This window comes from Triturus cristatus, chromosome 7, assembly GCF_964204655.1.
Source record: "Triturus cristatus chromosome 7, aTriCri1.1, whole genome shotgun sequence".
Lineage (NCBI taxonomy): Eukaryota > Metazoa > Chordata > Amphibia > Caudata > Salamandridae > Triturus > Triturus cristatus.
Window position 1 is genome coordinate 1,555,610,634 of NC_140590.1, and position 20,264 is coordinate 1,555,630,897.

General features: G+C 44.3%; 1 protein-coding gene across 1 annotated transcript in view; it reads left to right on the plus strand.

Annotated features, from left to right (window-relative positions):
- Positions 1 to 20,264, plus strand: part of CDH22 (cadherin 22) — a 1,590,820-nt gene that overhangs the window by 1,461,615 nt on the left and 108,941 nt on the right. Inside the window, exon 9 of the mRNA XM_085619354.1 lies at positions 13,416 to 13,537. Within this exon, the coding sequence (XP_085475480.1) occupies positions 13,416 to 13,537 (122 nt within the window). The remainder of the gene's footprint in view (positions 1 to 13,415; positions 13,538 to 20,264) is intronic.

Consider the following 20,264-nt stretch of genomic DNA (forward strand, 5'->3'; position numbering starts at 1 on the left):
CTGCGGGAGCGAGTCTGGTTCCCGACGCTTGATCAGATGGTCTAACTTACACTGAAGGACTGCCCACAGTGTCAGTTGGTGAGTCAAGTGGAGCATCCTGTGCCTCTCCAAGGGCCATATGTAGGTAGGGACACATTTACCACTTCATAAATACCGAATTTTACCGATTCGGTATTTATGAAGTGGTAAATGATATGTAGGTAATTGGTCGGTAAATATTACCGATTCTGAATAATTCGGTAATTACCGAATCGGTATTTACCGATTCGGTAATGAGGCATACCTTCCCATTGATGGGAAGGTATGCCTCATTACCGAATCGGTAAATACCGATTCGGTAATGGGGGGAACACATGCAAGGGTGGCAGGGTGTCACATTGACACCCTGTTGCACCCCTGAATCGGCCATGTGTGCACATGTGGCACACATACATGCCCTAAGGGCATGTATGTCTGCCACATTGCACACTTGTAGGCTCTTGGAAATGCATTTTCACATCCATTCTTCATTTACCACCAACTATTAGTTGGTGGTAAATACCGACTCATAACAACACCCACACACTCCCCCTACATCTCATTTCTGTATTCGGAATTTACCGAATCGGTAAAATTACCGATTCGGTAATTTTACCGATTCGGTAAATTCCGAATACAGAAATTGTCCCCCTACATACCAAAAGCCAAAATACCGTCAGTAACGGTATAATTACCGAAAATCGGCCGTTACCGACCGGTATTTGGCTACCTACATGAGGCCCCAAATGTCTAAACTGCCGTATGGTGTGTGGCATCATGTCGCAATGGAGTTCTTTGGCCTGCTACAATCTGGCAAGTACATCCTGGTCATAATGGACGAGTACTCATGTTTCCCAATCGCACATCTCACAGCGTCAACTAAAGCCGCCTCCACCATACCTGTAATGGATGAGGTCTTCGCAGCATGGGGCATACCGAAGGTAGTCAAAACGGATAATGGCCCACCATTCAATGGGCAAGAATTTGCTGCTTTTGCCAACCATGTAAACTTCAGACACAGGAAAATTACTCCCTTGTGGCCACAGGCCAATGGAATGTTGGAAAGATTTATGGCCACCCTAAAGAAGACCATTCAACAAGCAGAACTGTCCAAATGTGACGTGGAAGTGGCATTGAATGAGGTATTACGAGCATATCGAACTACACCGCATCCTACCACAGGCAGGTGTCCAGCAACACTAATGCTGGGTCGCACCGTGCGCACAAGAATACCGGTCTGGGAAGACGTAGCCAGTGGCGTGTCTCAAGACTCTGACCACGAAGAAGTATCAGCAAGAGACAAACTACAAAAGGAGAAGATGAAGGAATATGCAGACAGACGAAGAAAAGCTGCACAGCCATCTATCCAGGAAGGAGACTTGGTATTGGTGCGACAAGAACAACAGAGAAAAGCAGACTGTCGATATCATACATGTCCTCTAGTGGTGACGAAGCAAAAAGGGACTATGATCACAGCTGAATCGGAGGACAAGAGAATCACGAGGAATGTGACGCATTTTCAGAAGTGCACGCCTCATGTCAGAGATATGCTAACTGCACCCCGTAGTGTGGTCCAAGGAGATGCACCTGAGGTAGCAAGCGATCATCGACCTGCCATGTCTCTGGTCGAAGGGGAACGGGCGGCTCAAGAAGTATCCCTCCGGCCTCAGCGAACTCATCGAAGACTCGTTCGCCTGATCGAAGAACTGTAACTATGGGGTTTTCTATGATTGTATACGCCGACATGCATGGACACACTTGAAGTATTTCAAATAGTTAAGAAGGGGGAAGATGTAGGATCGCAATACATGCTGGGCGCTAGGACCAGCCCACGAGGGGAGGGAAACCCTGAACTAGGAGGGAGGAGCGAAGGCGGGGAAGGCAGATAGAGTTAGATAGAGCAGGGTACAGTACGGTAGTAGAATAAAGAACCCGATATAAGTATTCATGTGTCCGTGTCGTGCTTACTGACATACAACACCACAGTCTCGTTCAAAAACTCACTTTTACTTAATACCTCCCAACAGAGTCGTAACAGGACCAGAAATAGGCCTGGGCACCAAATTAAAAGTGTCCCTCCTTAGGAAATCTCATAGCTAAAAAGAAAGAACACATTTGCAAATTAGGCCAGTTTTGAACTTGTAAAGGAACTTTGTGAGGGTATTTTACAAGGTATGGAAGATTCCATTAACTTGTGATGCAGACAATGCTTGTGGTAATATCAAGGAAGTCAACAGTAAATACAGACCCACCTGGCCATAATACAGGTCCACAAATTGCAAAAAAACAACCACCCACACTGATCTGTCAGACCGGCCCAACGGATACTGCCTGTTTGCCCTATAGGCCAGCCCATTCCTGCTTAGTAATCGTATGCAGTAAGTTCAAACTCTTCTGTATGTTAAAGAAATACATGTTTTTAAAGTCTGAAGACACTTCATAATCCAGCATACTGTTTGTTTCAAACTTTATTTGCCAAATATTTTCCAGACTGGAGTCGTGCACTGGCTCCTTTGCCCTCCGTGCCATTTTGATGGCTTGCCCACCTAATTACTGCTATTTGTTCCTCTCTCTTTTCTCATTGTCTGGGAAGGGTCGCAGGAGGGATTGAAAGCTAAAAGGCTTTTCTAAACTCCATAGAGTCTGTTCACCTGGATTCTATGGGAGAACTTGGTATAGAAGGATGGGAAGCTGTGAACTGGATTCTGTCAATGGGCCACTGAAACTGGTACTGATACGCTGTGCAGTGGCCCCACCGAAATTTGAGCTGATAAACGGTGAAGAATTCAGTGCTCACCTTACTTGTAGCAGCCTCCTAACTTGTCACAGGGTGTGGTGGGGTCTGGGATACTCCCTGACCCCACCACACCCTGTGACGAGTTGGGGAAGGGTAGAAGTGTGGAATGGTCCCACTTTTAGACCGATGTTAAGCCCCTGGCGCTGCTGGGCTTCAGCTTGACGTGCCAAGGGCTAACTTGAACAACATGTTATGAAAGGGTCCATATGCCCCCGGGTCACTTTGGTATTACAAAAGGGACCACCTGAATCCCTTTGCCTCTGCACTCATGCTGTATTATAGACCCGGGTGCAGAGGCAAAGAATCGGTCAGGAGGTGCACGTAAAAGGTGGTGCATTGTCAGTTCGCCCCTGATGGCTGCCTTATGGAGGGACGAAAAGCGGTCCCTTGGACTCCCCAGACATCCCCTTGCATATGGATTTAGTCACTCACTGCTCCTTCCTGCAAGAGGACCCCTAATCCCCTTTAAAAGTGCAGTCCGGTTGCCACCTGCACATTGAATCATGGAGCGGCTCCTTCTGAGCCGCTCCGTTTTTCACTTGAATGCGCTGCACTGGGGGAAGTGTGAGTTAACAGCTGCCCTGTGGGCAGCGCATTCTATGTAATAGGGCACACTTTTCCTGTTTGCGCCCAGAATACCTGTTTTAAGGTGTGCCGGGTGCAAACAGGGAAAGTGTGCCCTATACAATATAGGGTCCCTGGAGGCTAACACTTTGCCTGTTGATGACCTCACAGGCCTCAGGGATGTTTAATTGTCACCCCAGCAATTTGATTGATTGCAGGCTGTGCAAAATGTGCCTGCGTGTAATCCATGGGCTTATGCAGAGTTTAGCGACAGTAACATGTGACCACTGCACGTGTGTGTGTGAGTGTGTCAAAGTGACTGAGGACACGAATGAGTTCAAGTTTGTGTATGTGTCTTTTTTATCCCCATTACGTTTTTTATAATTTGATGCAGAAATCATTAACATAAAGAGGGGGCAGTGCTCCAATGCTCACTAGGGGTGTCACCCCTTCCTCCATTTGGTAAACACATGCTCCAAGCACCTGAAATGTAAGAGGGGTGTTTCGACAAAATATTGAGAATTAAATATCATGTCCACTAAATGGTGTCTCCAAAATATCAAAGACTAAAATATCTTGAAGGTAAGTTTCAAAGCGTAAGAAACGTTTTATTATACTTAACTGCACACATACGTACCTTGACAATATATATCTTCAAGGTATATAGATGTAGAGTTAAGAATAGTAAATCTATATGTACCTATTTGCACTTACCTTCTTGATATTTTGGGCACAATATTTTCTACATCCTTATTCAATAAGTGAACCGGTTGGCCAAAGTGTTTCTCCTGTCACCTTAATCGGAGGAAGCCGCTCTACAAATATGTACCTTGGTGACAGTAGCAATTTAAAGTATCTGGGGTTAGCATTTTTCTTGCACCCATAGTCGTGAGATCTCCTTACTCGCCTGTGTAAATCCATTGTAGGCACCAGAGCATTGACCTTTTTCTCTATGCAGTGTGTGTCTGTGGTCAGATGGGGTTGGGTGGAGGGAATATTTGTAGCTCCTGGTTAGAGGCATGTGTGGATAAGAGACCACTGGGCATATTTACAAGGGAATGGCAGAGCATGGCATTAAGCACAAAATGCTAATGCCACGCTCTGCCATTCTGAGAATGCAGGGATGAGCCGTATTTGCAAAGATGCGGCACATCCCCGCGTTTTCCCTAGCACTGGTGCTAAATTAAGCTGCCTAGTGCCAAAGCAGGCACATTTGCATCATAGTGCAAGGGTGCCTGCATTGAGGGAATGATTGCTTATGTGCAGGAAGGTGTCCCTTCCTGCACATAAACAATCACAAAGGGTGATTTGAAACTTCTATGTGTGGTACAGTGTGTAGCACACACAGAAGTTGCAAATCCTCATTTTTTAATGAATGTTTATGTGTAGGAAGGGACACCTTCCTGCACATAAACAATAACTCATGGCCTTTTGCTGTTTCTATGTGTACTGCACAATGCAGCACGCATAGAAACAGCAAGAATGAGGAGAAATAAAGAATTTCTCCTTGTTTCGCCATGTTAAGACCAGGTTTTCCGTGGTCTTAATTTTGGCGCTGCCGCCTACGCCACCCTTGTAAAAAGGGGGCAGCGTCAAAATCAATGGGTGATGCGGTGTAACACCCACAGCAACACCCATTGCCCACCCCTTTCACGTCAAGTATAGCGGTAAAGGGTGCCTTATTTACAAAGCGGCATTAAGCCACATTAAGTGTAAATAAGGTGAATCCCATATCGCCACAGGGACGTCAAAAAAAGTGACGTTCCTGTGGCATTAGGGGCTTGTAAATATTCTTTCCACCCTCAAGAGCCAGCACTCCTTGTGGCAGTTTTTTGTACCTTGAGTTGTCATGCTTTTTTTTCGGGCGCAAAGAGAACCCTTTCCATATTTTTCTACCACCAAGAGATGTTTTTGAGGTGTCTGTCCCTGGGAGCTGAATCACAAAGTGACCCAGCCATTTCCGACAGAAGACAGTTATCCAAAAGGCTAGCTCATTAAATGGCAACAAATCAGGGTTTACTTTTAGATTGGGTCCCAGCAGGGTGATAAAACCAATCAAATGGCTTATTGGAAAATGTAATCCTGCCTGAAACTAAATGTATATCGGGTAACTTGGCCCAGTGTGTTAAGAAAATGATGACTTCATCTTGATGACCTGAGACATGTGTGTGCTGTCACTCAGAAGAATGCTGAACAGACATACTGTCTAAGTGAGGGAGAAGGAACATGCCCAGTAGCCTGAGAGAACTGTTATGCCATGGCAAGGTTGAGAAGTAACCGTGTCTCGTGTGCTTTCTCATCTATATACCATCATGAAAGAGCCACTAAAATGTGTCTACCAGAGCCTCTGCCTGGTGCTTGGCCATGATAGACATTGACCTCATTATTGTCTGTAAGGGTCTCTATTTAAATAACTGAGATATTATTGATCTCCTTGTGTAGACTTTTTTTTTTACTTGGGAGCCTTATCATTCTTTTCCAGTGCATCCCCAAGAATGAAGGTATTCATCTGTAAAATTATCTTTCAACTACAACCTGTGGTTCTTGAGGTAGAGCACTCTTTAATAAACCTTAGGCTGCCCAGCCGTTATTTGGGGCCTACATTGCATTGCAATGTTTTGATTGTAATTGCTGCTTACACTACTGTTGTCTACTACACGGATTTATCTTACTAAGATCCTTCACTACGCGAAATAATTTACATGCACAGTGTTGCATGTTAAGCCCCTGACGAAGGGCTCAGTGCTCGAAATGCATTGGGCATATGTTAAAATCTACACATTCTAAAGATTGTATTACTGTTATGAATGAATAACAAATGATATTTAAAAATGAATTCAATAAAATCTACTGAAAAAGTTGATTAAGGAAGGATGAATTGAATTACTATTGTATTATCGAGTGCAAGTTGGAGATGCCCCTCACATCGTGAGGTCAGAGCTTTTTGGACCTTGATTGTAATTGGGAAATTCAGAAAGATGAGCTGTGAAGATGCAGGATCATTCGGCATCAGAAAAACATCCAACCAGAACCAGCAGGTTTCAATATACTGTCCCCTGAATCTGTCAGAGTTGCCCAAACTTGATTGTGAGCTAAAGGAGGCTTCAATGCATGCGGAATTCTGGTGCTACATTACTGGCCGGAAGACAGTGTGAACAATTCCCAGTCCCCCTACTATTTGTGGTTTTTCCAATTGGACACTGCCTAGTTCTCTACAACAGGAGCCTAAAACTCAAGAGCAATTTAGAAATAGAGGGACGCCAAGATGGTTGTTCCTCATGATATTGTTTATACTTTCATTGACTAAACCTAAAAAATCAACACAGAAGTAAGTCTAGTACTGTAATGTTTTGTAATGCCAGCTGCACACCACAAACAGAGACAGAAGCATATTATATGGCGTGGAAGCTAATTTGGAATACTGTTACTCCGTATGCAGCATCTAAAACACCAGGGTTTGCCTCCAGTTTGCATTTTGTGGTTTCCCGCTTTAGAATAGCGAGTGCTAGTAGGCGGGTTCCCACAGTGGGACTGTCACTGTAGAAGAGCTCCTGCTCAAAGTAAGAAAATCACAATCTTTGGGTGAGCTTAAGATACTAATGTATGCAATGTTTTCTCAATTAGTTCCTTTTGGAGTACTCAGCTTGCTTCCCAAGGAAGCCATTTTTAGGTCTCGCGCCTAGCGATGCAGTGTGCAGCACTGCTCGTGCAGCGAGAGTCCTTTTGTCCAGGGTTCCCAAACGAACCATGGAATTGTACACGCTTGTGTGTGTGTTTTTAGTTTTGGCTTCCGTTATTGGGCTTTGAGTGCGTGTTTTTGTTAAACAGAGCACCCAATAGGCCAAAGGCGGGCACATTGCTCCGCCCATGGCCTATTGGTGTCTGTTATGCTTACCAAAGCCCATGTGGTTTCAAAAATCGTGCCCAGACAGTGGCGCGATAATTGAAAACATATGGCTTGCTGTGGCGCACGTGCGCACCACTAGCGGGTGTGTTTTTTTTTTACAATAGCGATCGCTTTCGCGATCGCTTTCAGTGCCGTTTGTTTTGTTTATAATAACTTGATTAACTGCTGTAGTTTCTTGAAGTAAAGAAAGAGAAGCATAATTACCTGACATGGAATGATAGATGGTTCACGAAATTAACAATTTACCAGCCTAATTGGTGTGCCTGACCTTGGCATGACTGCCTGCAATGGAGGAAAGTAGGAGACGGGCACGTTAAAGCCAGTTACTGTTTCCAGGTTAATTTACTTTCAACTTGTGTTGAGGCTTGGAACACACGCACAAGGACTGAATGAGTGCCGATTTGCTGAAGTGTAGGCGGATGTCATCTCCGAGTGTACTTGCCCAGGAAGGTAATGCAGATGCGGTCTGTCCTCCCGGTGTTGGCTGCAGAGTGCCTAAGAAAATCCTGAAGAGGCGGAGGCTGCGAGTGCAGTTAGCTGGGCACTGCGCGGTTCTTCATGTTTGCGCAGCGAAGGCCGGGAGCTGGCGGCGGAGAGGTCAGGCTCAGCTACGGATATTATGGAGTGGAGCCATTAGGCAGCCGAGCACCAGGACGGGGGCAAGAACCTCTTCAGCACTGGGGGCAGCAGGTTTCCATTGGCTGCTACCATCAGCAACAGCAGCAGCCGCAGGAAATTGTTAATGGTTGGGGAGACCCGGGTCGAGCCCGTGGGCACTAGGTGAGGAGAAGGAAGCTGGCACGAGCGTGGTGGATGCTGTGTTTGTGGTTCACTATTAAGGTAGAGCGGTCAGATGTGAAGAAGCCATAAGAGGAGTAACATTGCTAAATGGACAGAACGTGAATTTCTTTTGGCAAGGAGACAGTGGGAATCAAGGTAAAGGGAGTGGCACGAGCAGCCTGAAATCTTATGAAGGCGAAGGCTTGGTTGCCTGAGAGAGCTGGAATGTAAACGGCGTTCCAGGCCTTTTAAATCGGCTTTCTGGGTTATGTGTTACTGTGGGTGAGCGGCCTGGCAATAGACAGGGATGTGTTTTGGCTTGAGTAGGTAGTAGGACAGTGCAGCAGCAATGCATAAGACGTTCCATGCATTTACGCATGTTCCACTTCATCCGAAAAATCATATGAACGTTTTCGTATCTGCTGATTGGTAAGGAAATGTGATATGGTCAGCAGTCTTCCTTCATACTGCACTGATCGCATGTTAAATGGATGGGACTTAACAGCAGTGTGGTCTAGTTGGTGTTACTACTTGTTCTTAACTGGAGTCCTAATACTACTGTCACTAATAAGAACAGCCCTCAAACTAGAACGTGTTCAAAATGTCAGCCATTTCTCCAATTTACTGGTTAATATCACCAATAAAGCAACAACCTCACCCATGGGTTTACTCTCATGCTGTTCCGTGGTTTACTGAAGCCACAGCTGACCTGCTAAATGACCTTCCTCGTGTCGTTTGGCACAGTTGACAGAAAGGCTTCAGGTTCCAGTTGTTGTTAGGCTTCTGCTTTACAAATTCCTACAGCTTACTTTTTATCAGGATCATTGTATCAATCGGTATTTGAGCACTGTAACAAAAGATCTTTACCAACCTGCACAAAGCGGTTTACATGTAAACAGTTGATACAAAGTTTCATATAAGAATGGATTTGTAACTAGTGAAGATCACATAAGAAAAGTTTTTGTTGTTCTTGTTGAAAATCTTTTTATTAATTTTTAATACATAACAGTGGAGTGCAGCAGTATGTTATGTATCATGGTATTCCTAATATGAATGGCACAGAAAGGGGGGTGGCCAAGTGGATTCAAGAAACGAGGAGCAGATTAACATCATGCGGACAGACATGCTCCAGTGTTATAAGCGTATGCCGTGAACCCACTTGTGGTAGAGGGAGCATGGGAGTGTAGGCGGAGGGGGGTTGCCTGTTTGTTGAGCCCACTCACATTACCCGACTGTATAGATGGAGCTGCATCGTCTCCCCCTGATGCGTTGGAGTTTGAATCATCTCCCAGGTCAGTACCCTGATTGCCCAACCTGTCCAACACGTTGCCCCAACTTTCAAGATCTCGTTAGCAAATAATAATGCAAAGCGAATAACTCAAACTTTCAGTAACGCGAGACCTATTGCATTGCAAATGCTTGTTAATCAGTCTGCTTTCAATTTCTGAAGACCTGGGTCTTTGTGACCCAAAGATGAGGTCATCCAGGCCTCTAAGCTTTTTTACTGGAAAACTGCACAGCGAAGGATCCTCTACCAGTCAACAGTTTCATTCCTAGGCATGTTTTTTCTGCCGTGGGGCTCTTTATCAGCAGCCAATCATTTAAAAGCTTTGTGTCCCTTAAGGAAAAGGAGGCAATAGGTTTGTACTTAATATGCGCTGTGGTTGCTGGATGGGCAAAAAGAACAATTGATGGAAAGAATGCTGATCAATGTCATACATTCACCCCAGTACAAAGATCTCAGCCTAAATCCATCGTTTTTTGCTCCCCACCCCATTCCAGTTTAGACCCGGCCATATAAAAATCAGTTGTGACCCTGTTCTTCATGGGAACAGTCCAGTCCGAACTGCCAGGCCAGGTCCTCCCTGGACTGGAAACAAGCATCCTAAGACTGGTTTCATGCTTTCAGCCCTCATCAGCCAGGATAGCTCGACTCTAGTGGCATGGAGAGCACGGGACCCACGGCTGGGCATACCTGTCCCACTTGGGGGGAAAAATGCAAAAAGAACAATTGATGGACAGAGTGCTGAACAATGTCATGCATTCACCCCAGTACAGAGATCTGTGCCTAAATCCATCGTTGCAGGATGTGGGCACCGGGACTTATGTTTCATTGTGAGACATTCACCCAGAGAGAAAGGCTGAAAAAGGAAAAGGAAGGGTAGGAAATGGTGACAAAGGGAGACAGGGGGTTGAAAAAGAACCTGTGAGAGAGAGATAAAGACTAGGAAGTGGAGTGTCTTGGAAGAAAGGAGCATGAGGTGGAGCCAAGACTAGGCAGCTTTGTTATTTTGCAATTTCTACGCTGGACAGCTTTGAGTAGCACAAAAGGTGCGCTTCTAAGGTAAAGTTTGAGACCCTTGACTATTTTTTTTGTTACAAACTAATACTGGAATACATGTACCCACTGCACTCATCGACGTTCTTTCTGTAGCTGAGCTACAATTACAGGAAACTGACCACGTTAGAAAATCCCCCAATGACTACACGATCCCCAAATACTTTTCCCAAAGCCTACGACTATCTTTGGGCTAACAAAGAATTTGTTATATTTATTTTTAAAAGAGTTATGAACAGTTGCAGGACTTTGACTCGGCGCATTTTAAGTCCTGTGTGGAACTTTTTAGAGTTATAAAATGTGACATAGTTTGAGAACTTTTTATTTAAATGCAGCAAAATGTGATTAAAAAAACTGCAAAAAATGTGTTGGGCAAAACCCTAACAATACCTTTTTCCAACGAATAAAAGCAAAATAGGTTTTTCATTTATTTTACTTAAATAAAAACCGCAAATCCTCTATTTGAGGTAGATGTTCTGTTTTCCCAAAAAGAGCACTCTGTAGAAAGGCACTTTGAATGACGCTTTACTGACAAAAGGAAAATAAAAACTTTTGTGGCTCTGCACAAAAAAACATTCGCGTTCGTCCTGTTCTTCTAGAAGAACATAAACTTCGACCACCTTTAATTTGGATATCACATTTTATGTAAAAAGTATTCTTGGACAGTATAGTGTCTCATATTTTGAACAGAACCGCTGTACTTTATTTGTTAACCTTGCCACGCTCAGTGCTTCTTTGTCCAGCATTTCCTTCTGTTGAATCTATCTAATACAGCTCAAGATTTGATGTGGAAGTGGGAGGTTTACATTATATTGCTTTACTCATTGAGTGTGGAAGGTTTGAGGTGGGGGTGGTGATATTATAGTGCTTTCATTTAAGGGTGAAGGAGATGTGGAGAGGGAGTGTTTGACATTATATTATTTTACTAGGATGTGGGGAAGATGAAAGGTGGGGAGTGGCAGACATACTGCTGTCCTCTTAGGGTGGAGAAGCTTTGAGGTGAGGGTGGTGTCTGACATTGTATTGCCTTCATCCCAGGGTGCAGAAGATTAAAAGTGGAGAAATGTGTCTGAAACAGTAGTGGTCCGTGGAGGGAGTTTGGTGGGGCAGTGAGGCGGGGTGGGGAAATGTAAACACCGGAATATGGATGAACGGAGGTAAGTACACATTTAAATAAATAAAACGAATTTAGTTGCGCGCGCTGCATCGCATTTTGCGATGCAGCGAGCGCAAAGGAATTCGTTTTATTTATTTAAATGTGTACTTACCTCCGTTCATCCATATTCCGGTGTTTACATTTCCCCTGCCCCGCCTCACTGCCCCACCGAACTCCCTCCACGGACCGCTACTGGTCTGAAATATTGACTTCTGCTTAGAATGTGGCAGTTTTGTGGGGTGGCAAACAATGGGGCATATACACAAAGTAATGGTACGACGCTGCAAGCAATTTAGCAGTGACATGCTGCGTCATTTAGAAAACACAGGGATTCGTCATATTCACAAGAATACAGCGCCCCCCTGTGTTTACCCTTGCGCCAGTGCTAAAATAAGCTGCCTAGCGCCAACACAGACAGACAGACACTCTTGCGCCATGGTGCAAGGGTGTCTGTATTGCATGGATGATTGTTTATGTGCAGGAAGGAACACCTTCCTGCATATAGACAATCCTTAAAAGCAATTTGTTCTTTGCAGAATGCAGCACACATGGGAAGAGCAAAATCTAAGAGAAATGAAAGTATTCCTCCTTGTTGCGGGACTGTAACACCTGCTGATTTTCAGGGGCATTCGTTTTAGGCACTACCTCAAATGAACACATCTTTGTAAATCTTGGACAGTGTCAAAACGCAACTGGTGTTGCAGAAGAACGCCCACAGCAACACCCATTGCTCGCCCCTTTCACGCACATACCTGCATGAAAGGGTACAATATTTACAAAGAGGTGTTAAGCCAATCAAAGTGGCTTAATGCTGCTTTGTAAATACGGAGCAGGGCATTGCAAGCGTCGTAAAAAGTGATGCTCCGGTGGCGCAACCCCCTTGTAAATATGCCCCAAATATGTTGCTTCTCACATAGGATGGGGAAGTTTTGAGGTGATGGTAGGTCACTTTATTTTGCCTTCCTCTTAGGGTGGGGATGATTTGAGCGTGGGTGGGTGTCTGAAATATTGCTTTCCCTCAAGATGAGGAAGATTTGAGATGTGGGTGACTAACAATATGTTGCTTTTATCTATGAGTGGGGAAGATTTGAGGTGGGGGGGTGGTAGATTGTTTTCCGTTTAGTTTGAAGGAAGTTTTCAATGGAGGGGTTTTGGGTTGGTTTTATACTTGTCTATTTATAAGGGAGGTGAAAAACACTGGATGATACAGATGCCCTCCACACTATATTCCGCACAACCTGTGGGGCTCTCTTACCAAGCATAGATTAAACCTCCTGAGTGGTCTCATGGTAGTGCGCAATGGCCCCCTGATGTCACTTTAGATCATGCTTGTAGGTTTGGGCCACTTGTCATCTTGGGGTGCACTACCACGATGAAGTGTGTCTTTCATTTGAGGTGCACTGTTAATATGAAGGTTTGTTATGTGTTTGGGGTGAGGACCTTATGTAGTCATGCTCCGAGTTTAGGCTCTCAGGTTCCCACTTGCATTGCCAGTATGTCAAAATGAGTTACACTCTTATGCCATACTGTTCTTAAAAGTGTGGGGCGCACTTCTGAGGGTGGTGTTTTTTTAGTTAGGTTAGCTATTCTTGGGGTGCACTTTGGTAAGGATCATTCTATAGAGGTTGAATGGCATTGGTAGTGGATGTGGAATTTCTTTAACTACAATCCCTTGTTACAAAGGGGCACGAGTAGTGAAGCAAACTAACAGAATAAGGTGCTCTTTTCAGGGTGGTATTCACAGTCATTATGGCATGTCCATAGAGTTTGGGGGATTTCTACTAAGAAGTTGGTGTCTTAGTACAGAGACATAAAGAGTCTATCCAAGCTGACCATTTCCTCTATTGCATTTCAGATGACGAGCTGAAAGTGTCTCGAACAACGCTCAGGATTCGCATCCTAGATGTAAACGACAATCCGCCAGAGTTAGCCACACCCTACGAGGCTTCTGTGTGTGAAGACGCCGTCCCGGGGCAGGTAAGAAAGAAGGCTTAGCAGGCCGCAACATGTCAATGCAAGCTTATGGGCTAGAACAGGGTGTCATGCCTACCAGAGGAGCTTGCATAGGAGATCGTCCAGTGATCCCTCTGCATGCATGAGCTAGAAGGTCTGGTAAGCGTCTCCTACACAATACCTTTTAGACAAGTACTTTGACAATCATCTCTCAGGAAAAAAATGAGACACAAGCTAGATCAAATATCCAAAACAGAGCCTAAAATGACCTGTGTCTCTTAAACGAGTTGAACTCTGTCACCTGCCTCAAGCCAGTTTATAACAAGATCTGTGCATCAAGCAAACAAGACAAGATATCTGGCTAGTGTTCCTCAAAAAGTGTGAAGGACACAAAGACGCGAGGGGATCATATGCAAAATAAAATAGACTGACTGGTAAACATGTATGTGCCTATGAAATGTCACACATCAAAACAAACTATGAGAAGCAATCAAGAGCAAATATTTCAAAGCACTGAAACAAAACAAAGTAAATGAAAGAACAGGCGTACAAAAGTATTGATGTTACAATCACTTACTGTATATTAAAGTCCAGACAAAAAGGTGCTTGAATACGTTTTCAGTGGGTTCAGATAAAGAAATAAAAAGGCACCTATCCAGTGTGTTAGTTGTACACCATTTTTCACAGTCCATTTGTAAGACAGATGTGTGTAAACTTCCATTCTCAATTCAGTAACATTACGGAGAGCGTGCCATACTGACATAGATTATGGCCAATGATGGTTGGTCTAAATGCAAATTGTGGAGGATGGATCAAAATATCTGTCTCCTAATGTACTGAACCCAGAGGTCATCTTCAGGGATGATTTTATATGATGATTGTTGAAGACCCCTACCTAGGTTCTAAATAGAATAAAATAGAGAATTATATGAACATCTGAAAATATACATACCTAAGGGTGAGGGTGTTGTCACTGTCACTGCAAAAACACGTGTTCCACTGCACACAAAAGGAGTGGTGAAAAAATTGTTTAAACAAGTAGTGCTATTCATAAACAAGCATTTGCAATGCAATAGGTCTCTCATTTACGCAAGTTTAAGCTATTGGCATTGTAAATGACGATGCCTTTTATTTATGTTTGAAAAACGAAAACACAAATAAAAGGCATTGTTATTTGCAATGTGAATAGCTCAAACTCGCGTAAATGCGAGACCTATTGCATTGTAAATGCTTGTTGCTCCTTTCACTGTAGCAGTGACCTGGTTTGTTTTTAAAAAAATAAGACCTTTGGCCTCCCGCTGTTTGTTCATTTGCATCTCACTGATGCTGGGAACAAAGAGATTGCAATCTTTACTGCCGATCTTTACTGCCGTGCGGCCCGCGAAAGTGAAAGCAAACGAGTACTTTCAGGCCTCCAAATGGTGCGCGCGCCCGGCCGGCGCACATGCACTGTATTTGGAGGCCTGAAAGCACTCGTTTGCACTTCCAGATCCCCCATTTCCAAAAGCTCTCGCGAGAGCAGCGCTAAAGCGCTGTCTCAGGCGAGACCTAAAAAGGGTTTGGACAAAAAAACTGTAAAAACACACCATCCTCCTGGAGGAAAAACGGACTGGGAATATTCTATAAAAGAGGTGAGTGACACCCAGCCTACAAAATAGTGCAAGACCTAAATACTATAAGTCTGAAACCAAAATAACCTCTACTCACTAATGGGATTAGTAAAATAACCTGTAGAAAGGTCCTGAATTTACTTGAAGGGGCCAGCCAATAGCTGAAATAAAGTTAAATGACTATTAGGATCTGTTAGTCCGCAATCAACCATCTTAATTCTGTACCTCTGTGTTTGAGTGGCAGTTTTTCAATACAGGTGGCTTCATGAAAGAGTATTAGAGGTGAGTGATTGGACATGAGCTTGGCCTAATTTTTTAGATATAGATTGAACTGATCTTAATGATTTGAGTGGTAAATGATTTTGGGAGCCACTTGTTATATACCGGCAGCTGTGGCTCCTTCGCAATGGTGGGAGGAGCATTGCCCACTGGCTCAGAGCCAGCAGCATAAAAATAAAACAAAATCTTACTATCTGAGCCAGCGTATGCAGGGTGGGACTTGTAAGTGCGCGTGTCATTTTGGCCGGCCGTTTTAGGCCAGCCAAACTGACATGCGCACTTTGCTTTCACCAACCCAGCTGTATTGTACAGCTGGGTTGGCGAAGCAGCACAGACTCACTGTGTCTGCGCGAGTGTCTTTTCAGCCCGCTCAGGCCAATTCCCACACTGCTTCATGCTTGGGAGCAGTGCGGGTATTGGATGGGGAGTCTGTGATGCTGCCCCAGGGACTGCTGGGAGCAACAGAGCAGAGAAGCAGCGAGAGGCGATGTGACCGTCATCATGAGGTAAAGTTTTGTTTTTTTATTTATTAATTCCCTGCGCGCTCACCCCTCACCCTCATGCCCTCTCCATATGCCACCCCACTTTTAAATGATATTGGCCGCCACTGGAGACCGGTAGATGAGCTTGAACTATCAATTCTTAAAGGGTAGTGGCGGCATTACTTGGAGAACTTCAGATGAGCTTTCCACTTTGACATGCAAGAAATTGGGATCTCAATCTGCAGGCATTATTTTAAGCATAGTTCAAAACTTCAAACATAACCAAGGCTATCGTTGTGCTAGGGAGTTATAATTCCAAGAGCTGGATGGCCCTCTGAGACGGGCTCTGGTCTAAGAAGTTCAAAGGAGCTTGAAACCCTGGACTTTTTTTAATAGTATTTTTGCACAAACCCCATTGTTTGCCATTTCCATAACTTGTATTTTGTTACCTGTGAGAGCTGAAGATGATTAATTATTCTTAAAGGACTCCGGTCAGCAATCTGCAGTCATTATAGTTAAAAACTCATGTTTCGATTAAGGCACTTCTCTCTAAATGTGCTTTGCAAAATATCCGGAAGCTAAACCTGAAGTCAATCCAAAATTCTGCAGCTCTTTGTGGATTTCAGAGCTTTGGTTGTTCCTTTTCAACTCAGGAGCACCATAATTGGCTTTTATTGAGAATGCGTATCTACTTTAAGGTACTGTGCATTGTCCAACTGACGCTTTAAATCCTGATTGATAAATCATATTGCCTCTTTTTGTGCAAGCGGAGCTGGTATACTGTGTTTCATCTCAATAACTGTGCTCATTTGTACCTGGCCTTATGACCATACCTTGTTTAAAGGGGTTTTGTTCTGGTGGCAACTCATTTTGATTTCTTGTTCCCATTCTGTGGAATAGTCTTCCTTTCGTCCTCGATAGCAAAGCATGACAATTTCAGATAAACTTGAAGATCTGTATGTTTAAGACATTAACTCTCCTTTTTCCATTGCCTGATAATGTTTTTCACCAGGTAACCATTCATGGTCAGAGAGCTCTCTATTAAATGGTCACAGCTAACTTAGCTTAGCAGATATAACTAATAGTGTGCATGTCTATGAAAGAGACTCAGCACTGTGTGGTATGTTAGCATACGAAAAGGTTGGATATCTCTTCTTAGAGAGAGAACAAGATGTCTTGCAGAGACTAAAATTTATCTGGGTATCCATTCTTAGAGGGGTCAATGAAAGGAGCAGGGGCTGTCTCTGACTTTGGTATGGGAGAAGCAGAAACAGCTACTAGAAGGTCAGAAGGAACAGAAGGAATGAGACTAGGAAGGCCTTGACCTAATACTTTCCATTCATGAACCTTCAGAGTCCAATTCCAATCCCATTCCCCATATTTTGTTTGTAGTCCCTGGAGCAGGACAGAATTTTCAATGAAGAGGAAAGAGAGGTGTTGATCAGTCTTGTCAATGTCCATTGAGCTGGATGTATTTTTGTAAAAAGAAGAGGGCTGTTGTAAAAGGCCTTGTGTACTCTACTCAGAATTCTAAAATCAGCATACTGAGGGACACAGAGCCAGGATAGTACAGGATAGGCAGAGGTCATATTATTCATGACATGTTAAGAAACGTTCACCCTTAAGCCTCTAGGAACAAGAAAGCAGGCAATTAGAAAATTCAACATAGACGCCAATTTGAATACTCAACTTTGGACAAGACCATTGGTGAGGACAGCCCACCTTGTTTGGAGATAAGGAATAGGCTCTTAGAGACTATAAAATTAAAAGTGAAAAGCTGGGGCTCATTGGAGAGCTCCCTATCAAGTAGGACTCCCACATTTTTCAGACGAGGTGACAAAAAGAGGCATTGTTTGAAATTAGAAGGCCAGGTGCTTAGAGTCATGGGCATCTGATGGGTGTCTACTACAAGAATCTTATTCTTAGATAGTTTTAGCTTTAGGTATTTAAAATGTATCCAGCAGTCTATCACTCAGATGCCTTCTGTTAAATTATCCAGCTTCCTGACTAGTGATGAAGACTATTTCATCCAGAATTGAGTACTATCAGGATATTATAGAGTGCTAAATGAAAATGTGTTTAATCAGGGCTATTAGAGACAACAGGTAGATATTCTCTGCAAAATTTCAAGTAAGCATTTAAATTGAACTGCATGTACCAGGATGCAAAGGAGCGAACTGTGCTGGGAGGTAGCAGTGTGCTCCCATCCCCCTTCTGTTTCAAAAAGGCTCCCTTGAGCCACTGGGCTGACGAGCTCATGGGAGGCACCTGTGCGCCAGGGAGAGGTACAGAGACCTGAGAGGATTGTGGCAGCTTTCTCAGCAAACCCCAGAAGAATTTCGTTTTATCTTTACTGAAGAAGGATGAAATCCAGAAACACATGTGTCTAGAGATTAACAGCACTAACCTGCACCAACTTTGGTGAGACACTCTGCAAAATTTCAAGTAAGCATTTAAATTGAACTGCATGTACCAGGATGCAAAGGGGCGAACTGTGCTGGGAGGTAGCAGTGTGCTCCCATCCCCCTTCTGTTTCAAAAAGGCTCCCTTGAGCCACTGGGCTGACGAGCTCATGGGAGGCACCTGTGCGCCAGGGAGAGGTACAGAGACCTGAGAGGATTGTGGCAGCTTTCTCAGCAAACCCCAGAAGAATTTCGTTTTATCTTTACTGAAGAAGGATGAAATCCAGAAACACATGTGTCTAGAGATTAACAGCACTAACCTGCACCAACTTTGGTGAGACACTCTGCAAAATTTCAAGTAAGCATTTAAATTGAACTGCATGTACCAGGATGCAAAGGGGCGAACTGTGCTGGGAGGTAGCAGTGTGCTCCCATCCCCCTTCTGTTTCAAAAAGGCTCCCTTGAGCCACTGGGCTGACGAGCTCATGGGAGGCACCTGTGCGCCAGGGAGAGGTACAGAGACCTGAGAGGATTGTGGCAGCTTTCTCAGCAAACCCCAGAAGAATTTCGTTTTATCTTTACTGAAGAAGGATGAAATCCAGAAACACATGTGTCTAGAGATTAACAGCACTAACCTGCACCAACTTTGGTGAGACACTCTGCAAAATTTCAAGTAAGCATTTAAATTGAACTGCATGTACCAGGATGCAAAGGGGCGAACTGTGCTGGGAGGTAGCAGTGTGCTCCCATCCCCCTTCTGTTTCAAAAAGGCTCCCTTGAGCCACTGGGCTGACGAGCTCATGGGAGGCACCTGTGCGCCAGGGAGAGGTACAGAGACCTGAGAGGATTGTGGCAGCTTTCTCAGCAAACCCCAGAAGAATTTCGTTTTATCTTTACTGAAGAAGGATGAAATCCAGAAACACATGTGTCTAGAGATTAACAGCACTAACCTGCACCAACTTTGGTGAGACACTCTGCAAAATTTCAAGTAAGCATTTAAATTGAACTGCATGTACCAGGATGCAAAGGGGCGAACTGTGCTGGGAGGTAGCAGTGTGCTCCCATCCCCCTTCTGTTTCAAAAAGGCTCCCTTGAGCCACTGGGCTGACGAGCTCATGGGAGGCACCTGTGCGCCAGGGAGAGGTACAGAGACCTGAGAGGATTGTGGCAGCTTTCTCAGCAAACCCCAGAAGAATTTCGTTTTATCTTTACTGAAGAAGGATGAAATCCAGAAACACATGTGTCTAGAGATTAACAGCACTAACCTGCACCAACTTTGGTGAGACACTCTGCAAAATTTCAAGTAAGCATTTAAATTGAACTGCATGTACCAGGATGCAAAGGGGCGAACTGTGCTGGGAGGTAGCAGTGTGCTCCCATCCCCCTTCTGTTTCAAAAAGGCTCCCTTGAGCCACTGGGCTGACGAGCTCATGGGAGGCACCTGTGCGCCAGGGAGAGGTACAGAGACCTGAGAGGATTGTGGCAGCTTTCTCAGCAAACCCCAGAAGAATTTCGTTTTATCTTTACTGAAGAAGGATGAAATCCAGAAACACATGTGTCTAGAGATTAACAGCACTAACCTGCACCAACTTTGGTGAGACACTCTGCAAAATTTCAAGTAAGCATTTAAATTGAACTGCATGTACCAGGATGCAAAGGGGCGAACTGTGCTGGGAGGTAGCAGTGTGCTCCCATCCCCCTTCTGTTTCAAAAAGGCTCCCTTGAGCCACTGGGCTGACGAGCTCATGGGAGGCACCTGTGCGCCAGGGAGAGGTACAGAGACCTGAGAGGATTGTGGCAGCTTTCTCAGCAAACCCCAGAAGAATTTCGTTTTATCTTTACTGAAGAAGGATGAAATCCAGAAACACATGTGTCTAGAGATTAACAGCACTAACCTGCACCAACTTTGGTGAGACACTCTGCAAAATTTCAAGTAAGCATTTAAATTGAACTGCATGTACCAGGATGCAAAGGGGCG